This window comes from Podarcis liolepis (genome assembly GCF_965112155.1).
Source record: "Podarcis liolepis genome assembly, chromosome: 1".
Lineage (NCBI taxonomy): Eukaryota > Metazoa > Chordata > Lepidosauria > Squamata > Lacertidae > Podarcis > Podarcis liolepis.
In genome coordinates, this window is record NC_139554.1 from 79,702,220 (window position 1) to 79,721,741 (window position 19,522).

Genomic DNA, 19,522 nt, shown 5'->3' on the forward strand with positions numbered 1-19,522 from the left:
GGGGAGGACTTCATTTTCTCTGTCCTGAATCTACCAACATACAGTGGTACCTTGGTTTAAGAACAGCTTAGTTTATGAACAACTTGGATTAAGAACGCTGCAAACCCAGAAGTAGGTGTTTTGGTTTGTGAACTTTGCCTTGGAAGCAGAACATGTTCCTCTTCCTGTGGAGTGTTTCCCATTTGTAAAATGAGTCCCCGGCTGCTATGGGAAAGCACACCTTGGTTTAAGAACTCTTTGGTTTAAGAACAGACTTCTGGAATGGATTAAGTTCGTAAACCAAGGTACCACTGCATAACTCTATTGAAAGCCCCAGGTTCTAGCATGAGGAAGGGGGAAAAAGATGTCACTGCCCACCTTCTCTGCACCAGACCTACGGTAATTTGATACACTTCTGTCATGGCCCTCCTTATGCATCTTGAATGCTGATTCTCTCCCACAGATTCCCCATCAGGATGTTTTCATTTCTACACTTCCATAGTTTCCATCCTCAATGATGAATTTGTGAGACCCCAGCTGTCACCAGCATTTCTGTGAAAGCAGAACAACCTGAGCATCTGCAGTGCTTTCACTCTTTCGGTTCTCACTTTGCTAATTTTTAATTTTCTGCACTTCTGAACTTGTGGATCTTCTACTCTGATGGCTTAAGATTCAGGAGTTAATTATTACATGGACTAATAAGTTACCAGAGCGCCCTCTGTGCCGATGATTCCTTTCCTTTCTTTTAGCTGGTCCTTGAAGGTAGCAAAGATTGGAGTTCTGTGTTCTTCTGAGCCAGCAAGGGAGATATGTGGGGAAGCAAGGTCACACGCGTGCCCCTAATAAGAACTCTGTATTTGGATCTTCATCATGACGTTCCCCTGTTAAACCTGGAGGTTCCACCTCATTCATTGCTGCTAGCTTTGTTCTCCAATCTCGAAACAGGGCAGTGTTCTGAGCCAGAACCAACTAGAGGCATGGTGTGTGTATGGAGACAAGAATTAAGGAAAGCAAAAGGCAACACAGAGAAGGGAGGGGTGGGCAGGATTATAGCTAGAACTTTGAAGGAGGCAAAATGGTATGAGAGGGAAATAAAGTGCTCTTCCCAAGTGTCTTTGTGTGTGAATCTTGGCAGGGGCACTGGTGGAGAGACCATGCCTTTCTTTATTCATCCGTTCATGTTTATTTAAAATATTTATTACCTGCTTTTTATTGCAATAGCAATCCCAGAGTGGCTTGCATAAAGAATTTAAAATACAAGCCGTACAAGAGAACATCATAAATAAATTTACCTCATCACTTTCAGCAACCAGAAGACTAAGATAGGAGGGACAGTCGGGCACGGGTATACATCAAACAGCTGTGGTCCTGGAAGTTTGACTCTGGATGCACTGGCATAATGCCTTTGCCAAGCTGGTTCCCATCACACATTTTGGACTATGACTCCCATCAGCCCCAGCCAAAATGGCCGAGCTGGCTGAGGCTGATGGGAGGGCACTAGCTGGGCAAAAGATAGATTAGCCTATCTTCATCATCAGCTCATGAAAGTCCTAGCAGTCTATCTGCTAGGGAAGTTTTTAATGTTTGAAGTTTTATTCTGTTTTTAATGTTCTGTTGAAAGCCGCCCACAGTGGCTGGGAAAACCCAGCCAGATGGGCGGGGTAGAAATCATCATCATCATCTTCACACTTTACAATTTTTCATTGCCTTACAAACCTTGCCGCCATTTAAGATGGTTGCCGTGGGAGTAATCAAGTGATAAGCTTATCACGTCCTAGCTTGCCTTTCATCAGTGGCTATTGTGTTTAACAAATACGGAGCCTCTATCTGCCATAGTTGCTGTTTGACAGACAGTTTCGCATAACTAAGCCGCCAGAGATAATCTGGTTGCTGACAAGTTGTTATTGCTTCCCAGCCATTATTTTAAATATTAGCTTCAACAGTGTCCATCAATGGATGCTTGCATGCAAAGGCAGCAGTATCTGCAAACCACAAAACAATGGGGTGCCAAACTCACATGATGTGTAAGAAACATGGAAACTCTCCTTGCCTGTTTCCACTGGCAGATTTCTGGGCACCAACTAAGTTCCTGAATTGCTCCAGATTCATGCAGATGCTAGCTTAGAATTGAGGTGATGATCTTTAGGGGTTGTCAACCAAAGACAAAGTATGCAGCATTTTTTAAACCCCATAATAAAACAGGCAAGGAGAGAGAGAATCTCAGTAGGGCAGTGATGGGATGGTGACTTGTGCATAGCTGTTAACTGCTTGTCAAAACACTCTAGCAGAGTTGGATAATCTGTGTCCTGGGGGCTGTATCCACCCCCTGGAGGTTTTTTTCTTTGTGGTTCACCAAAACCCCCTAAAATCTGTCATTTTAACTTTAAAAATGTGTTTTAGTTTAGTGGCTGGGAGCAAGAGTGGAGAACAGCATACGGATAGTGAGCTGGGTTAGACCTCCCCCCCCCCAGCTGCAGTGAAGAGCAATATAATACAGTGGTACCTTGGGTTACATACGCTTCAGGTTACAGACTCCACTAACCCAGAAATAATGCTTCATGTTAATAACTTTGCTTCAGGATGAGAACAGAAATCATGCTCCGGCAGTGAGGCGGCAGCGGGAGGCCCCATTAGTTAAAGTGGTGCTTCAGGTTAAGAACAGTTTCAGGTTAAGAATGGACCTCCAGAACGAATTAAGTACTTAACCCGAGGTACCACTGTACAAACATCTTTCAAGGAGCTCAGAGACCTCCCCAAGCAGCCTCTCATACAGACACATGCAGGGCTACACTCAGATAGCTTGGGCATGTGACCCTTATCATATGCCTACAGGCCATGAGGGCACAGTTCAAGCCCCTCTGCCACATGAGGATAAACTTCCCAGTGGTAAGAGCTCTCTGATGGTGGAAGAACAGACTCTCTCAGAAGGAGGTGGCTTCTCCTTCAGCTGGAATTACTTAAGTGCAGGCTAGATGGCCATCTGCCCAGGGGTGGAACATAAAAAAACATAGGAAGCTGCCTTGCGCCAAGTCAGACCACGGATCCATTTGCCTCAGTATTGTCTGCACTGACTGGCTCCCCAGGATTTCAGATGGGGCCATCTCCTTCCAGCCCTACCTTGAGATGTCTGGGGTAGAACATGAAACCTTCTATATGCCAAAGAGATGCTCTGCTACTGAGCTGCAGCCCTTCCTAGGATGCTGCCTTGGCCTGGATCGCCTTCCCGCTCTATGACCTGTTAGCCACCCCTGATCTATATAAAAAAATGGAAAAGCCACCCTGAGCATCAGGGCCACATACGCAATTTGGCTTCACCTACCAATTTCTTGACCTCGTGCTTGCAGGCTTTCCAGCTTTCTTTAAAGCTCATGTGTCACAAAGGCTTCAAATCACAACCATCTAACCTTCCATCTAACCTCCATTTGAAACCCCTCTCCCCCCCACCCCCCGCCCCTCGGCTGCTGTCCATGTTTATTTCCTGTGCGGTATTATTTCTCTAAACTCCAGTCTTTCCTGCTGAGCCAATTAAAGCTGTCTCAGCACTCGTCTAAGGGGATCCTGCATTCCAGACCGTTATGTATTTCAGAAGGGAAGGAGCCACAGTCAGGATCTGGTGCCAATTTAAATCCCCAGCCATATGTTATTGCAATCGATTGGCTCCTCCAGCTGCACAGCTGAAACTGCTCTGGAGTTTGTTTTGGCAAAATGGCCTGCACAGTGAAGGGACTTTTCCTTTTTCTCCTGATACATTCAACTGAGAAGTATTTTCTTCCATTAGTGTTTGATGAAGTGGACTCTAGTACATTAATGCTATATATCTGAATCTTAAGTTGCTGTTTGATTCATGTTTAAATTATATAGGCGATGCCTTAGTTTCTATGCTGACATTTTAACATTGTTTGGACCGCCTTGCATTTCACATCTTTCATTATGTTGTTGTTCTCTAAACTGCCTTGTTAGGATCATGACTTAAAAGGTAGCGAAGAAATACGTAAATAAATAAAATGCTTGTAATAGATGTGCTGGAAGATGCTTTGTGGTTTTTGCTAGAGCAGACTCACCCAGCTATCCCTCTGGAAGTTCTTTCATTAGCACATTCCTTCTCCCTCAGCTATCATTTCCTTGCTTTCGTTTTGAAGCCAATTTGTGGGGGGGGGGGGTGTTGCTATTCCTAAGGTTTCAGTTTAAATAATGTTGTTGTTGTTGATAAAGTGATTTGTAGACTATTAGGTGCTGGCTCAGGATGCATGGCACATACTAAAATGAGGCTGCATTTTAAGCTGTATGTTAAGCAGTATTTTAATTAACTCTTTGTTTGTTTGTTTGTTTGTTTGTTTGTTTGTTTGTTGTTTTTCTATTACGTTTTATTGTAATTCATATTTGGTGTTAGCCACCCTTAGCCCAGTCCTGGCCAGTGAGGGCGGGGTATAAATAAAAATTTATTACTATTATTATTATTATTATTATTTTGCTTCCATGAACTGGGTCTGTAACACAACCAGCTAGTGGTTAGATTGCTCTGTCTGTCTGTTTGTCTGTCTCTGAATTCTTTCCATCCTGCATTAGCAACATTCTTTTCTTTTTAACCTGAGGACATATGCATTGTCTTTGATAGCCAGACTCACCCTGCTGTCACCATTTTAAAGCATTAATATATGCATGCATACAAATAAAGTAAAATGAACTCTTGTCAGGTGTTTTCCACTTTTGTCAGTTTGTACTGGGTTAAACCACAGAGCCTAGGGCTTGCCGATCAGAAGGTCAGTGGTTCAAATCCCCACGACGGGGTGAGGTCCCATTGCTCGGTCCCTGCTCCTGCCAACCTAGCAATTCGAAAGCACGAAGTGCAAGTAGATAAATAGGTACCGCTCCGGCGGGAAGGTAAACGGCGTTTCCGTGTGCTGCTCTGGTTCGCCAGAAGCGGCTTAGTCATGCTGACCACATGACCCGGAAGCTGTACGCTGGCTCCCTTGGCCAATAAAGCAAGATGAGCGCTGCAACCCCAGAGTCTTCCACGACTGGACCTAATGGTCAGGGGTCCCTTTACCTTTTACTGGGTCACTAGCAAGACTGTAGTCTGTACTTTTCCATTTTCAAACATGGCTCCTGGTGGCCGTTTCACATAAAGCCGACAGTTCATTATATGGAGTGGAGCAAAACTATGTACTTGTGATTGCCACTCTGCACAACAAGTAGGGATGCTACCAAATTTTGTACATACTGGAATTAGTTAGCAGATTCCCCATCTTGGACAGATTCCTCAACAAATTGGCTATGGAATCTGGTGGTGGTTCCAGAAAATCCCCTGGAAGGGGAAGAAGCACACATGCTTTTGGGCTTTCTTTGTATAAGAGACTTTGTGTATATGGAAAGATCTCTTGTGATGATTCAGGTCAAGGATACCAGCCAGTCCTAAGCTAAGCATGAGGCTTCCGTACATTAGAAAAAAGGCCAGCAGCTGTTCTGAGCTGTACTTTTGTTCTGGAATCTGAAATGATTATTTGTCAGACTCTGGATGGAAAAATTTCCATTGTCCTAGTGAACTAACTTGAGTGGAACAGAACAGTTCCACTCACATTTAGTTGAACTGATTTGCGGGCATATGGGCACACTTATACAATGTCCAAATTTCCATAACTCTTTCACCTCAACATGGGTAATGGAAAATGGGCTTATATTTGTGTAAATGCTGGATTTGCATGTCAGTTCCAACATAAAGCAGTAATTTCATGTGTGGATCTCACTGAACGTATTGGAATTGCTAGATTTGCCAACCTGTGAACTGGCTGCAACACACTCTACATTTGTTCCTTTCCCCCAAGCTAGTTAAACAATGCATTTTTACTTGGCTCAAGTTGCCATTTCACAACATCGAACAACCTCATACGCTCACAGTGGAAAGACCTTATCTGGAGGGTGATGTTCAGTTCCAGGAATTACAATTTAAGAAGGATGTTGACAAACTGGAAAGGATTCTGGGCAGAGTTACGAGGATAATAAAAGGACTTAGAGACAAACCATAGGAGCAAACATTACACAAACTTGGTATGTTTTGCCTGCCGAAAAGGACTTTGGGGAGAAACCAGTTTATAGCTTTCAAAATGTTTATAAGGGTGTCAGAAAGATGGAGAAACAGTTGTTTGTCATGCCCGCTTATCATTAGTGACTAATGGTAGGGATAAGAAGCAGGGCCCCTAATCTGGAGAACACCCATACAATCAGCAAGAGATTTTTTTTACCCCCATGTAGCACTGTGAATGGCTTTGTAAATTCCTCTTGTGGAATTTGTTTGGGAAATAAAGGGAAACACACCACTCACATACTGTACATCCATGTAATAGGCATAAAAGGGCTTGTGGAATTATGGTCATCATTTTTATCCAAGGGGCTAAGGACTGCAATCCTATGCATACTTGTTGGGCCAAGGAGTAAGATTAGGTAGCTGGAACTTCTGGGCTTTATAATAATGAGTTCACATGCATGAGACAAGAAGCAAGAAACATAGAAATCTGCCACTTTCTTCAGATCTGTTAACAGCTTTGGACATTTTTTTTTTGTGTGTGTGTCCTAAAATGTAGAAAGTTAGTGGAGGTTGGGGCAGGAAAATTGGAGCCCCCATGCTGCTAAAAGCTGCTGTCTAAAATTACCGTTCAAGATGGGACTGGATGGCCCAGTAAGTCTGGTCTTACTTAGAAAGTTAAATGAACTTGCATTTGAGTGTAGCAGGTGTTGCTGACCCTCTGAAGTACTATATAGTTTTGATGCATTAGAATGAAATGGGATTTTGATATTAATATAAGAACATGAAAGCTTCAGAACCCTCCTGGATCAGACCAAAGGTGTATCTAGTCCAGAATCCTGATGGTTCATTTTATTGTTTAATTTTTACCGGGTCGTCTTTTCCACTTTTGCCATGGATGGGCTGCTGCTGTTTCACCTGATATTTATGCAACAGCAATTGGAACCTTGTTTTTGAAGAGCATGGGATTAAGGGGGCAGCATGTCTTTTTTTTTATTAATAATTCTGAATTTGTCGAGCGGGAGTGACATGCTGCAGGAAGAAGGTATGACAATCAGCTGTGAGTTAAATGCAAGAGGGAGAAACACAGTCCCTTGCATAAAAAACCTGACATTTTCATTTGCTTCTGGCTTTCCATGAAACTACATCTAGGCAAGACATCAGCATTACCCAGCCTCAAGGACATCTTGATATGCCAAAGACAGTCTGTTGCTTACATAGCATATCTGTCTCTTCTTCCCTCCCTACTTGCTTCTCTTTATTACCACAATATTCAAGGGCAACAGAGGGAACACTTAAAAAAATTATTATAAACCATCAGTGTGTGTGGTGTTTATATAGGGGGAACAAATGTCATTTTTGCTATTAAGGAGGCCAGGAAAATAATGTGCCTTTACATTAAAGTCCTGTGGAAATGCATGAAAAATACATGGTTCTCATCCAACGCATTATTACAGCCACTCTTTTCCTGAATTCTAGTATGTTTCAGCAGCGAAAGAAAGGCTATGCCACCTTAAAAGACTTTTCAAATGTACTTTCAGCAAGAGCTTTTAGAGGTAACTTCCTCTTTAAATGCTCGTGAAGGATAATTCCAGGGAAACAGACCCTTCCCTCTATTAGGTCTGGTGAAGAAGGGGAAGAAGTTGCTCTATAACATCAATTTCTTGTCGCGTTTCAGTAGGGCTTTAATTTAGAGGTGTATTATTTCTCTAACAGCAACATATCTCGCCTACGTAAACCTGAAAATCCATGCATAACGATGGTGGATCACAATTGCAATGTGTTCCTTTGAGTGCTTCCCCTCACCTGAGACCACGAACATTTTGAATCAGGTATAGCAAGCCTGTCATGCTTTGCTGACACGCTGTTGAACTGCCTCCCCGCTAAAGCAGGGGCTGCAAGACTGCCTGTCACATTGCACATTTCCTTGAAAGCTGTTCCCAATGAACTCAAGCTGACTTCCAAGTCAAAATGTGAGGGATGGGCCCCTGACCTTCAGAGTCTTGAAATCCAATTACATAGATGTATTCGTTAAGATTGCTTTAATGCACACTTGAGCAATTGCTCTCCATGTCAGGGGGAGCTTTCTTCCGAGTAAACAGGCACAGCAGAATATTGGTAAGCCACGCTGCCCTTAAAGGCTCAGGGTTTGGCAACATTTAAAAGCAATTTGTCATCATATAAAAACTGCTCAAATTATGTCAGTGGAGAGAGACTGGCCCCTTTCCTTTGGTGATCCCCCTCCCACTGTTTTTATAAGGCCGTGAGAGGGCAGTTTGCCTAAAATTGGGGAGAGGAGGGGTGTGTGTAGGTCCATGAATTATTTCTACCTATAATTCCAGCCATGGGCCTAGCCAGGATTTTTGTTAGTGGGGCAGGCTTTTGTTGGGGGGGGGGGGAGAACCTCATATTCGTATTGAATTTGATTGATTTAGGGTGGGCAGCTGCAGCCCCTTGGCTATGCCAATGTTTCCAGCCAGGGGTGCCAACTTGAATAAAATATTGGGGAAGGGGCAGGTAAGCCCCACCCTGAATAAGTGATCAGAAGACGTGGCACATGCATGCCATTTGAATGGCAATGCCCATCAACTCCGGCACCAGGCTAGTAAGTAGGAGCTGCCTTATAGGGAGTCACCACTGGTTCTTCTAGGGTCTTCACTGACTGGCAGATCTGCAGGCAGGGGTCCCTCCCAGCCCCACCAGGGCGTCCCTGGGACTGGACCCGGGACCTTCGTTACGCAAAGCAGGCACTCTACCACTGAGCCACACAGCCTCTCCCAAGTGTCCGGGCATCAGGACTTCGGTTGCGCCCGGTATCTCCATCTCAACAGCAATCTTTTACAGCCGCGCGGCGAGCGTTATGCGATCCACGTCTCCTCCCTCCGTTACTCCGGTCCTGCGTCGAGGGCGAGACGCTTGAAGAGCGGAGGCGGCGGGGGGCGCATCTTGGCGAGAATGCCTGAATCAGGGAAGAAAGCCCAAGCTGGCAGCTGGCAGGGCTGGCGTGGAAAGAAGGAATTGGGGGTTGAGCAGAGAGTCACGCCGGATCCCGTCACTCGAATGAAACGCAGAGGAGGCTCACGCGAAGGGAGGGGCAGCCCGCGCTCGGGCGCCGCGCAGAACCCGAGTGAATGGATGGGGGGGTGTTGTGGGGGGGGCGTCACGTGACTCGCTGGCGAGCTGGATGTGCACGTGCATCTTGGCGCTGTGGAAGTGGGAAGGGGGAGCCTCCCAAGAGGTCACGTGACCCCTCCCGCCGGCTGACTCCCCCCCCGCCGCCCGCCCCGCGCTGCAGAGACGCGCCGGCGAGCAGCTGCCTGGAAGGGCTTCTCCGCCACTGCAGCAGCGGAGCTGGCAGGGAAGGAGCGCAGGCAGAGGCGGATCGATCGCCGTCTCCCCGAGACTTCCATGGCTGCCCCCGCCTCCCCTGCCTCCTCCTCGTGAGCCTCCTTCTCTCTCTCTCCGGGCCACGTCCTTGGAAGTGCAGCGGAGGCAGCATGTGGAGAGGGTAGGTCGGGAGCCCTGCTGCGGGGACCCGTTTCCAGCCGGGATGCGGAGGCAGGGAGAGGCGGCCCTGGCCCTTTCCCTGGCCTTTTGTCCTCTGTCTGTTTCAGCTGCACCTCGGGGAGGGAATGCGCCGCTTCCTTTTGCAGCCCGGTCTTGCTTCTCCTGGGAAGGGAAGGAGCGGCGGGAGGCAGCGGGGGAAAGTGGCGGGATCCGGGAGGGAGGGGGAGAGAGAGAGACGGGGTCCCGAGCGCTGGCGTCGCCGCCTGAGGGAAGACGCGTCTGTCTGGGCGGGCGGCGAGGCGACTCCCTGGACCTTCCGGGTGCAGTCGAGGCTCTGCGCCGCCTCCCTCCCACTCGCCTTCCCCCGTTGCCGGTCGCAAACTTTCTCCCGGACGCTCGGGATGCCGCTGCCCGAAACGAGGCAATGCCGTTGGGTGAGGGTTGCCGTCTAGTTCCCGCAACGTCGGAGATCGTTAATAACCCTGTCTCCAGAAGTTTTAGCGTCCAAACTCCGTTTTAAAAACCCAGCCTCCTTCAGCTTCCCGCCAACCTTGAAAGGTAGGCCACTGTCACCCCCATTTTACAGACAGAGGCTCCCGTTTACTTTGCATGCAATGCGGTCCCACAGCTAGTTTGGGAAGTGGTGTAGGTAGGACACAAGCCGCAAATCATTTCGGTTCCTAATACTACATGCCCCACCCCATAAAAAAAACAAAACAATCCAGCTTCAAACCGAACTGAGAAAAACAAACGACCTGGCCGCATTTTAAAGCAGGTAGTGTAAACACAGCCAAGGAAGAAAGGACTGTCCCAGGTGGAACCTTGACTGGCCTGTACTTGGAATAACTTCATGTTTTGCCACTAAGGGCAGATATACAGGGCAGAGGATGGGTTTAAGATGCAGGGCAGCGCAGTTAGCTTGTGTGTTAGGAAGATGTTTCTTATGAGCCTCCAGTTTGATGAAATTCCTAGTTAGATGTGCTACCTATTTTCCCCTGAGGGCATTTCCACTCATTTAAGCATTAAAACCAATCCACACTGTGAATAGAAAGCCTAAATTGGCTGGGATATACGTTGGATTCCTCTTTTGTGTTTTCTCATAAATTTGCAAAGTTGGAAAGCAGAACAACTGGAGCAACTTAGAGGGTCAAAATCTAAGTGCCAGTGTGTCTCAGTCCCCAGGATTTTATTGGAATTCTTTGGGGCTCTGTTCAAGAGCAGTTTGGTACTCTCTTGGTGTTTGGCTTGAGAGGAGGACCACAGTAAGCTGTTTGCTCCTGGGAAGAAACACCTTTGGCACTCTCATGCCCTCATGCTCAGGATTGCAAAGGGAGGGTTAAAGTAAGTGATTTTGCTTCTAGGAAGGAAACGGAAAATTCTGAATATCCAGTTCTTCATCTTTGGATGCCAGTGGCTTGTCTGATCGCTGCTGATGAATAGGGGACAGTGACCTCAGGTTTGCTGCAGAAATATTAGCCACAGAGAAGGGAATTGCATCCCCCACCCCCATGCTGAAAAGTTTTCTGGTTGGCAAAACGAGATAAATGAGGCACATCAAAACCCTGCAGTGACCTTGGTTTAATTGTTGACATGCTGTCAAAGTCTCTAGGACATCAGAGATGCTGCCTGCATCATGTGACAACCAGATACTGTGGGCTCTCGCAGCAAGGCTTATTTGAGGAATTCTGTGCAAGGGGATCTAGTCTGAAGCAGTGGCTATTAAGAAGCATGGTAATTTCAAACTTTTGGGTACATTTGTTGCAAAGTGTGCACATTTTACCTGTGCCTGAAAAAAATCATGCGGGTTTACATCAAAATTTGTCTAAGCATCCATCCATCCATTCTTGCTTTAGTTAAGGATGTCAGAGGAGGGTAGAGAAACTCTGGCCTGTGCCTTTCTTTCTTGCAACCTCCCCTGCACAACAATTATGCTTAAAAAGCAGATTCCATAGTTGTCAATGGGAGCTGACTTTTAAGCCTATTTGCCGCAGGGGGTGATTTTTGCTGTATGTCTCATAGGTGAGGAGGGAAGAGTTAACCTTTTGTTCCTGCATGTTGTGATTTCCTCCCCCCCCCCAGTGGCGTAGTGTGGGGGGTGCAGCCGCACCGGGCACAACATCTGGGGGGTAGGGGCGCAAATCCACGGGTTAGGGGGCGCAAATCCACGGGTTAGGGGGCACAAATTACTTGCCTTGCCCCGGGTGCTGACAACCCACGCTACGCCACTGCCCCCCCATTTTTGTTCACCCCTGCTGCACAGCAATTAGGCTAGGAAAGAAACAGCTTTGCACTGGTGCAGAAGATTCCTATTTTTGTTCTAAGCTTTAGAATCAAATTGGGGGGTGTATATAACATCTGCGCAAGACAGGCTCTTGATCTGTAAAAGCAGAAGTTTGAGGAATAACATGATTTGCTAATTAAAGTACAGCAGTGAGCCCCCAAAAACAAACCTGTCAGCATTGTTCCCGTACTAATAGTTGGTGCTACTGTAGTACAATCCTGTATTCAGAGGGCCGTAGTGAAACTTTATCAATTTGTATAGCAAACCTTATGATGCTGTATAGTTTTCCGGATACCAACTACCTCTTCACATTAGTAAAAGAAGGCAAGACTTTGTACAGTGAAACATAGATGGCATCTATTCTGGACTGCAAGGATTAATAGAATGGCAAAGAGCAGGCTTACCCTTGCATCGGCAAGGGAATATTTTCCTTCTCTTGGTGACAGAGCATATTCCTAGCAGATTTGGGAGTGGATGATGAGAATCATTGGGACATGCTCTGATGTGTGTGCTCCCTGCAGAATTGTGCTGAAAGTGTCCCACAGGCTTTTCGTACAGGAAACAGCCCTGTCTGATCAGTTCTGCAGGAAACCGCCAGGGCCTCCTGTTAAAAATGCAGATCTTGCACGTTTACACCCACCCTGCTTCATTTTGGCAGAATCTGACTTAATACTTCCCATTGTGAAGACACTTGATGATATGCATTGGGCTCCTGAACTAGATTTGCAGGATGAAGTCCACATCCAGCTTAGGGTTGCTACCTGAAGGTCTCCCAAACAGAGACTGCATTTGTGAAACAATTAAGAGAACAATGTTATTACTTGTGTCAGAACATTGACAGCACTTCTGTCCTTCTAAACAATGTAGCAGATGCAATACACTTAGGGAGAATTGTCTTCAAAGGGAAGATACTATATCTATATCGTACTATATCTTCAAACTTAATCAGGGACAGTTCATTGAGATAAGCAGAAGGGGGCAATTCTAATCCTGTCTAACAGTAGCCACAGCATAGTGTGTGTGAATCTGTGTCCTCGTCCTGATTTCCTTAGCTTCCAATTGGTCAGCCAATTCAAACAATGTGTGATAAACAAGTGGGGCAGAAATAGGAGTAAAATGACAAGCTGCCATCCATGGGCATTTATCTGGAGATATGACACATGTTGCATGGTGGGTTTGCAGCTGAGAGGCAGCACAGCAGGATGGAAAAGATATATAAATAATAATAATTTATTTGTATCCCACCCTCCTTGGCCGAGGCCAGGCTCAGAGCGGCTGGCTAGCATCATAAAAACAACACAAAAGATGGGGATAGGCTCGAAGGAAGATGGGGGGAATCATCAGAAAGGGAAGAGAAGAAGCGAAAATTTGTTCCCGAAAGAATAAGAACACTGCTTGAAAGTATTGCTGGGGCTGCTCCTTTTTTATATAAAGAGCCATTTACTCCCATGTGCAGTGGTGAGCTGGGAAAGCTGCTCATAAAGTTTGCACTGGGTTCTCATACATATGTTACAGGATAAAATCATCTTCAGCTTTCCACCTTAACCTGAATGAGAGTCCACAACTTTGGATTTTATGAGCACCTGAGGAAAGTCTGTCTTTAGAAGACGCTTGCAATGAGGGAAAGCTTTCTTGCTCCCCACCCGCCTTTCTTGAGTTTGTTAGAAAGTGTTCCTTCCAAAATAAAAACTCATCATTTGCACGTTTTGTGAAGCAGCGCCTGAATTCTATTTGAGAGAACAGACATGTTGCTGCCAACAACTCCTGGAGGGGGACAGGAGGAGAAGGAGAGAGCAGCCGCTTTCTACCATTTAAAAGCAACTCCTAAGTATTCCCAGAGAGCTGGCAGTGGACTTCATGTGGGGTGAGAAGAAAGGCTTTTGATATGCAGTACCCCTTTCCTAGCTTTGCTGTAGGGAATGCTTTGGACCTTAGCTATTTTGTTCAGCTGGCAGTTTCCTTCGCTGGAAAACTGTTGCTGACTGAAGCCCTTTCAAACTAGGCTAGCCCAATTATGTTGTGCTTCGCCTTGCTTCTTTTTGTGAATAATGTTTTTGTACTTTTGTATCTTTAAAGGGTGTATGTCAAACGTGAATCAAGTTTAAAAGTGCTTTGTTGCCCATTTGGCAAAAAGGCCCTTTAAAATAGCCCCTGGGTTCACAATAAAATGACGTATGGAAGGAAAGCAGTAGTCATTCTTGGCAGTTTGAGCCAGGAATTCGGAATCTACTTCGTAGAGCAGGAGTGAGGGAACTTCTGGGCTGTGGATAGACTCTGACTGCCCATCAGCCTCCAGCCAGTGTGGCTAATGGTCAGGGGATGGTGGGAATTGTAGTCCAGCAAGAAGATCAAACCTATCCATTCTGAAGGAAATCAGCCCTGAGTGCTCACTGGAAGGGCAGATCCTGAAGCTTAGGCTCCAATACTTTGGCCACCTCATGAGAAAAGAAGACTCCCTGGAAAAGACCCTGATGTTGGGAAAGATTGAGGGTACAAGGAGAAAGGGGATGACAGAGGATGAGATGGTTGGACAGTGTTCTCAAAGCTACCACCATGTGTTTGACTAAACTGCTAGAGGCAGTGGAAGACAGGAGTGCCTGGCGTGCTCTGGTACATGGGGTCACGAAGAGTCGGACACGACTAAGCGACTAAATAACAAAACATTAGGAGAGCCATGGGCTCCCCATCCCTGGAGTAGGGAATTGCTGCCGCATGAGACACAAGGCTGAAACATAGGTGTACCCAACCTACAACACTGGTAGGAGGAACAGAAATAAGGCAGAATGCCCTATAGGACATTTGAACTTGAATCTGGGATTCCTAGGCATATCATCCAACCTTACTGTGGACTAGCTGCATGATTTTGGCCATGTTTCATTGCAAACTCTGTCGTTCCATCCTAAAACTGGAATAATGATTACCTCAAGGGTGTTTACAAAAGGGATAATGCTTTTCTTTATTTTAGCATTGGGTTTGCTGACTGAGCATGTCTGGTATCTGGTAGCCACATTTTTCTGCTGGTTCTTCTCTAGTTGTCCAGAGGGCAAGACAAGGGTGTACCAGAATCATGCGGCGTCATCCAAAGTGGGGACTATTGTAGGAAAAAACCATTGCCATGCTTCATTGGTGCCTTTCCCCTCACTTCTGTTTTTGTTTGCCTTTAACGCAGTAGCATTAGACTGCCTGGATGAAACCTGCCTGGATGAAAGCAATATTGCAGGGTTTTTAGAACAAAGGATAATTAGGTGGCTGACCCGATTTATCAGCATTGCCTCCTTCCTCCTCAGCCCCCACAACTCAGCATGCTCCATTCAGGAGGATCCTTCAGAAGGGCTGGCAGAAGAGGAAGGAGCAAAAAAATAACATTTTGCTGAGCACTCTGCTTCTTCCGGCACTTCTTTGGAATCCAAGTCAACAAGTTTACTGAAATATGTTTTTAAGTTTTTATTGTCCTATCTCTTGCTGTTTGCTGCCCTGGGCTCCTTTGGGGGGGAGTGTGGGATGAAAATGAATTAATTAATAACCCCATAAGAGAAGTTTGGGGGGCAACAGTTGGCAAGCTACCTTTGCTCTTTTGTCTTTGGCACCATCATGCCTTGTTTCCACAGAGTTATACTCTTGCCAATTTTGCCATACACGTTCTAAATTTCCCATTGGAATAATCTCGGTTCTTTTAGTTTTCAGTTAAGATAGCATCCTGTGAAACCATACATTCCAATAAAAAGTTGTGTGTTACATCTATATTTTTAAAATATCCTGATTGTTGATCAGGGTTAAACCTAGCGTGGGGGTAAGACTGGCCTAGTTTTCACTAAACTGGTAAGCCAGAGTTTAGTCTATACCACTTCAGATTACAGTGAGGTGATTGCACGATCAAGTGCTCCTTCATACAAAAAAGTCCCCAGAATATAGAAAACTAGATGCAAGGGAGAAGGTTAGACCAGAATCTCTCTTTTCAACATACGGTTTTCTACATGCAAACAATTTGAACCCCCATCTGCAGGTTGGTTCAAGATGGTTCAGAGCAGGTTTATTTGTTCACTAAGAGTTAAATATTTGCACCCTAATTCTGCTGCTGTGTAAACAGTTAGTGCCTCATTGATAGTTTCCAGATGATTTGCTTGTTGAGCATCTGCCCTGATTTATTTGCAGAGTTTTCAGGGAGGTTAGATGAACTTAGCAATTTATTAAACATTGATTCTGATTTATTTGCAGGGAGGTTAGATGACATTGTGTCAAACAGGTGTTATCTCACACTTTCCAGTGCATTTCACGGTCAATAAGCTTATTGCAAAAGGCCCAGATTTTTAAGGAAATGGTTTGGTTGTGAAAGAGCACCAAATGCACTTTTAAGTGTGCAACCTATATTTGCTGGTATGTGATTGAATCCCACCTAAAGATAGTGACCATCTCAATGTGCCCCATGAATATTCCCCTTGTGCCTGATCCAAAGCATACTTTCCAAATATGTGGCTTCTCTCTGTGTCAGCATTCATCCTTCACTGTTTCTAACAGACTTGCACTTTTTTTTAACCATTCTCCCCACATACTTCCCCTTTTTTAACCTGATGTTTTCAGCAGTTCCTGGTTTATTTGATTTGCAGGGTGAGAGAGAGAAAAGAAGAGAACAAATGGACTTGTTGTCACTGCTCAGTTATTATCCCCACTCCCCCATTTTTAGCTCTGCTTTGCAGATGCATGCCAGAGCAGAATTGTCCAAATGTGAACTTGAGATGGAAGAATTAGAACAGGGGTCAGCAAACTTTGCTACCAGCAGGCTGGCTCACTGTCCCTCAAATCTTCTGGTGGGCCGGACCACACACACACACACACACACACACACACACACGCATGCTCGCGTGCACACATATACCGGCGGAGGGGGGCTTTTCTCTCTCCCCTAGCCTCTCCCCCTCCCCCTGCTTTCTTAACTCCTCTGGTGTTGGCTGTGAGCCAGCGGCAGCTGAGAGCCAGCAATGGTGGTGGCACCTCTTGTTTCTGGTCCATGACCGCAAAGCTGGCCAATCTGAAGCCTCGCCACCCGCATGCTGAAGAAACCTGGCGCGGCTTCAGATTGGCCAGTGTTGCTGCCCGCCCAGAGGCGCCCCTGGCTTCAGATTGGCTGTGGGAGCTTCTTGGAGCCAATCAGAAGCCGCCTGCTCACCTATTGTGGAAGTCAGTACCCACGCGGCAAGGCGCCGCTATGCCATGTCAGTTTAGCATGGAGACTGGGCAGGTGGGTGGCAGGGTCCTCGGGCCGGATTAAAGAGCCCCTTGGGCCTTATCCAGCCCGTGGACCTTAGTTTCCCGACCCCTGAGTTAGAAAGTGCATGAGATGAGACACAGGTTGAAGCAGGGAACAAAGTCTGTTAGGATTGGGGGAGGGTGCAGAGAGACCTTACCTGCGTTTTGAAAGCTGCAGTTCAAAAATGCTTTTTTTGGTAATATGAAGATCTGCAATTCTGCTTCATAATTTATCAACTTGGCTGTAAATAAGAGAGGTGGGCTAGGCTAGTTGGTCAAGACTTCTGCCTTCTTCATGCAGACCAAGGTTTCCCATTTCTGCAAAGGAAATGGGGCCAGCCTGAATGAATCATGACTTTCCTCATAAGCTTAAGGAATTGAAGGAGTTATCTTTATCCTAAACTTTCATTCTTAAAACTTTTATAACAGTACTTTGTTTTCTTGTAGATTCCTATTCATGACTTGTTCCCAGTGCTGATCTTGTTCCTGATGTAGTAATAATAATAATAATAATAATAATAATAATAATAATAATAATAATTTATTATTTATACCCCACCCATCTGGCTGGGCCTCCCCAGCCACTCTGGGTGGCTTCCATAGATCTTCACTCACCCTTTTTCCTGATATAAATCTTTATTCCCCACCCCTCCCGTTCTGATGTAGATCTTTAACCCCCCCCCTCACTTGGGTCCTGATGTAGATCTTCACTCACCCCTTCTTCCCTGGCAGGGCCCCTTTGCAGATATTCTGTTCCAAACTCTAGTTACAAATCCTGGTTATCTTGGGTTAAAATTTGTGCCAATGTACCCTTTAAGAGCCTTTAAGGCGGAGAGAGGGATTTGCTTCAGAAAACAGAGGCAGCACTGGATCTTTTACAGAGGGAGCTCCTGGTCTTTTAATCACAATTGATTGGCACTGTTAAGAGTGTGCCAAGATATTGATACGTGGGGCTAATATCCATCTGTGTTCCTTGTATCTTTTTGTTTTTGTAATGGCTCATAAGTGTTGAGCCTAAATTTCTGGAAGCCTTCCATCGCTTCTCCTACTCATGCTGCTTGGCTGCCCAGTGTGCTATTTTACTTGGAGTCAAAATTGGAATTGTAAGGGGAAGAGCTGCCAGATTAAATATCATATTCCTTTTTGCAGAACTGGTTCCCTGTTGATTGTTCTTTCTGCTAATCTTAAAATACAATTGCCATTGCTCAGCCGCTCTCTTTGGTGCATCTCAGCTCACCCAGATCCGTCTCTTGTCTTCTAAGGTGCCTGTTTCTTTACTTCTTTCTAAAAAAGCAACACCTGCTTTGATATGTCAGAGTTGATGCACCACACCTGTTAAAAATGTAGGTCGCATGACTCTGAATTGGCAAATTTAGAGATTTCTCTGATCTGGGTATGAGATACTTTGAGATCACGTAGTTGGTTATATCAACTGCACGTCCTTTCCCCCTCCAGACCTCTTTTTCAGGGTCTGATCTAATAAGATATTGACTATAATTCAACAAAAGCATAGCCTGCATTTTCTTATCATTGGTTTTTGAATTATTTCTATCCCATTGTTAACCCACATGGCTATCTGAATAGCAGCCATGACCATTATATTCTCTTCTACTTTCCAAACTCTTCCCTGGAGAGGTTTCTTCCTAGTCGAAAGGCTTTGCAATAAGTGTATTGCTCTTAATTATTTATGCTTGGGGAATTCCTTTTTTAAAAGAAACCTTCAAATGGCTTTGCAAAATCTCTGGTGTTTGCCTCTGTAGTCATCCTGTGAAATATACTGATATTATTTCCATTTTGTTGGTGGAAATTTGAAGCGGAGAGAGAGGTTTGGTATCCAGGGCCAAGGTAGAATTTCATTTCAGGCCTCTCTGGCCAAATCCAACATTCTACCCCTGTAGCCATCTTGCTGTCTCTGGAATCAAATTTTGGCTTCTTCCACATATGCACAAAAGATCTTTCTTGCTACGTGAGATTAACACACACACACACACACACACACACAGAGAGAGAGAGAGAGAGAGAGAGAGAGAGAAAGAAAGAGATTAGCACCTCTGTTTGCAAGCTGATAGCAGCAAGAGTTCTTCTAAGACTGAACTCCCATGCAGGATGCAAGTACCATTGCAGGAAGAGACACTTTATTCTGAGTGAATATGCACATTTACTTGGCTGTCTTTATCTATTCCTTGCAAACCTGGCAAAGGCCATGTCTTCTTTATCTGCTTCTGCACCCCCTCTCCTAAACAGTACTTATATTCTGTTTTGTTTTTTAAAAAACTAGGATCCAACTCCTAGACTTTACCAAGCTATTTGTGTCTCTTCCCCATATGCCATTTCTACCTACTTACGGTGATTTTTGTTTGTGTGTGTCTTATTTTTTTCTCCTTCAACTCATTTCCCCCCCAAAGCCCAAGGACATACCTTCTAAATTTAGTATAGCATCGTTCTCACAATCAGCAGATGGGATGACAAATGTTTGCATGAACTGCACCACT

The 19,522-nt window shown here is 45.3% G+C and overlaps 1 protein-coding gene across 5 annotated transcripts in view; it reads left to right on the forward strand.

Annotated features, from left to right (window-relative positions):
• Positions 1 to 9,158: 9,158 nt before the first annotated feature.
• Positions 9,159 to 19,522, forward strand: part of RAB3IL1 (RAB3A interacting protein like 1) — a 29,932-nt gene continuing 19,568 nt past the window's right edge. For 2 of the 5 annotated variants that reach the window (XM_083486698.1, XM_083486700.1), the window contains exon 1: positions 9,269 to 9,506. In XM_083486698.1, coding sequence (XP_083342824.1) covers positions 9,496 to 9,506 — 11 coding nt within the window. In that variant the 5' untranslated portion in view covers positions 9,269 to 9,495. Of the gene's footprint in view, positions 9,507 to 19,522 lie in introns of all 5 variants that reach the window. The other 3 variants (XM_083486696.1, XM_083486697.1, XM_083486699.1) reach the window with 3 other exon arrangements.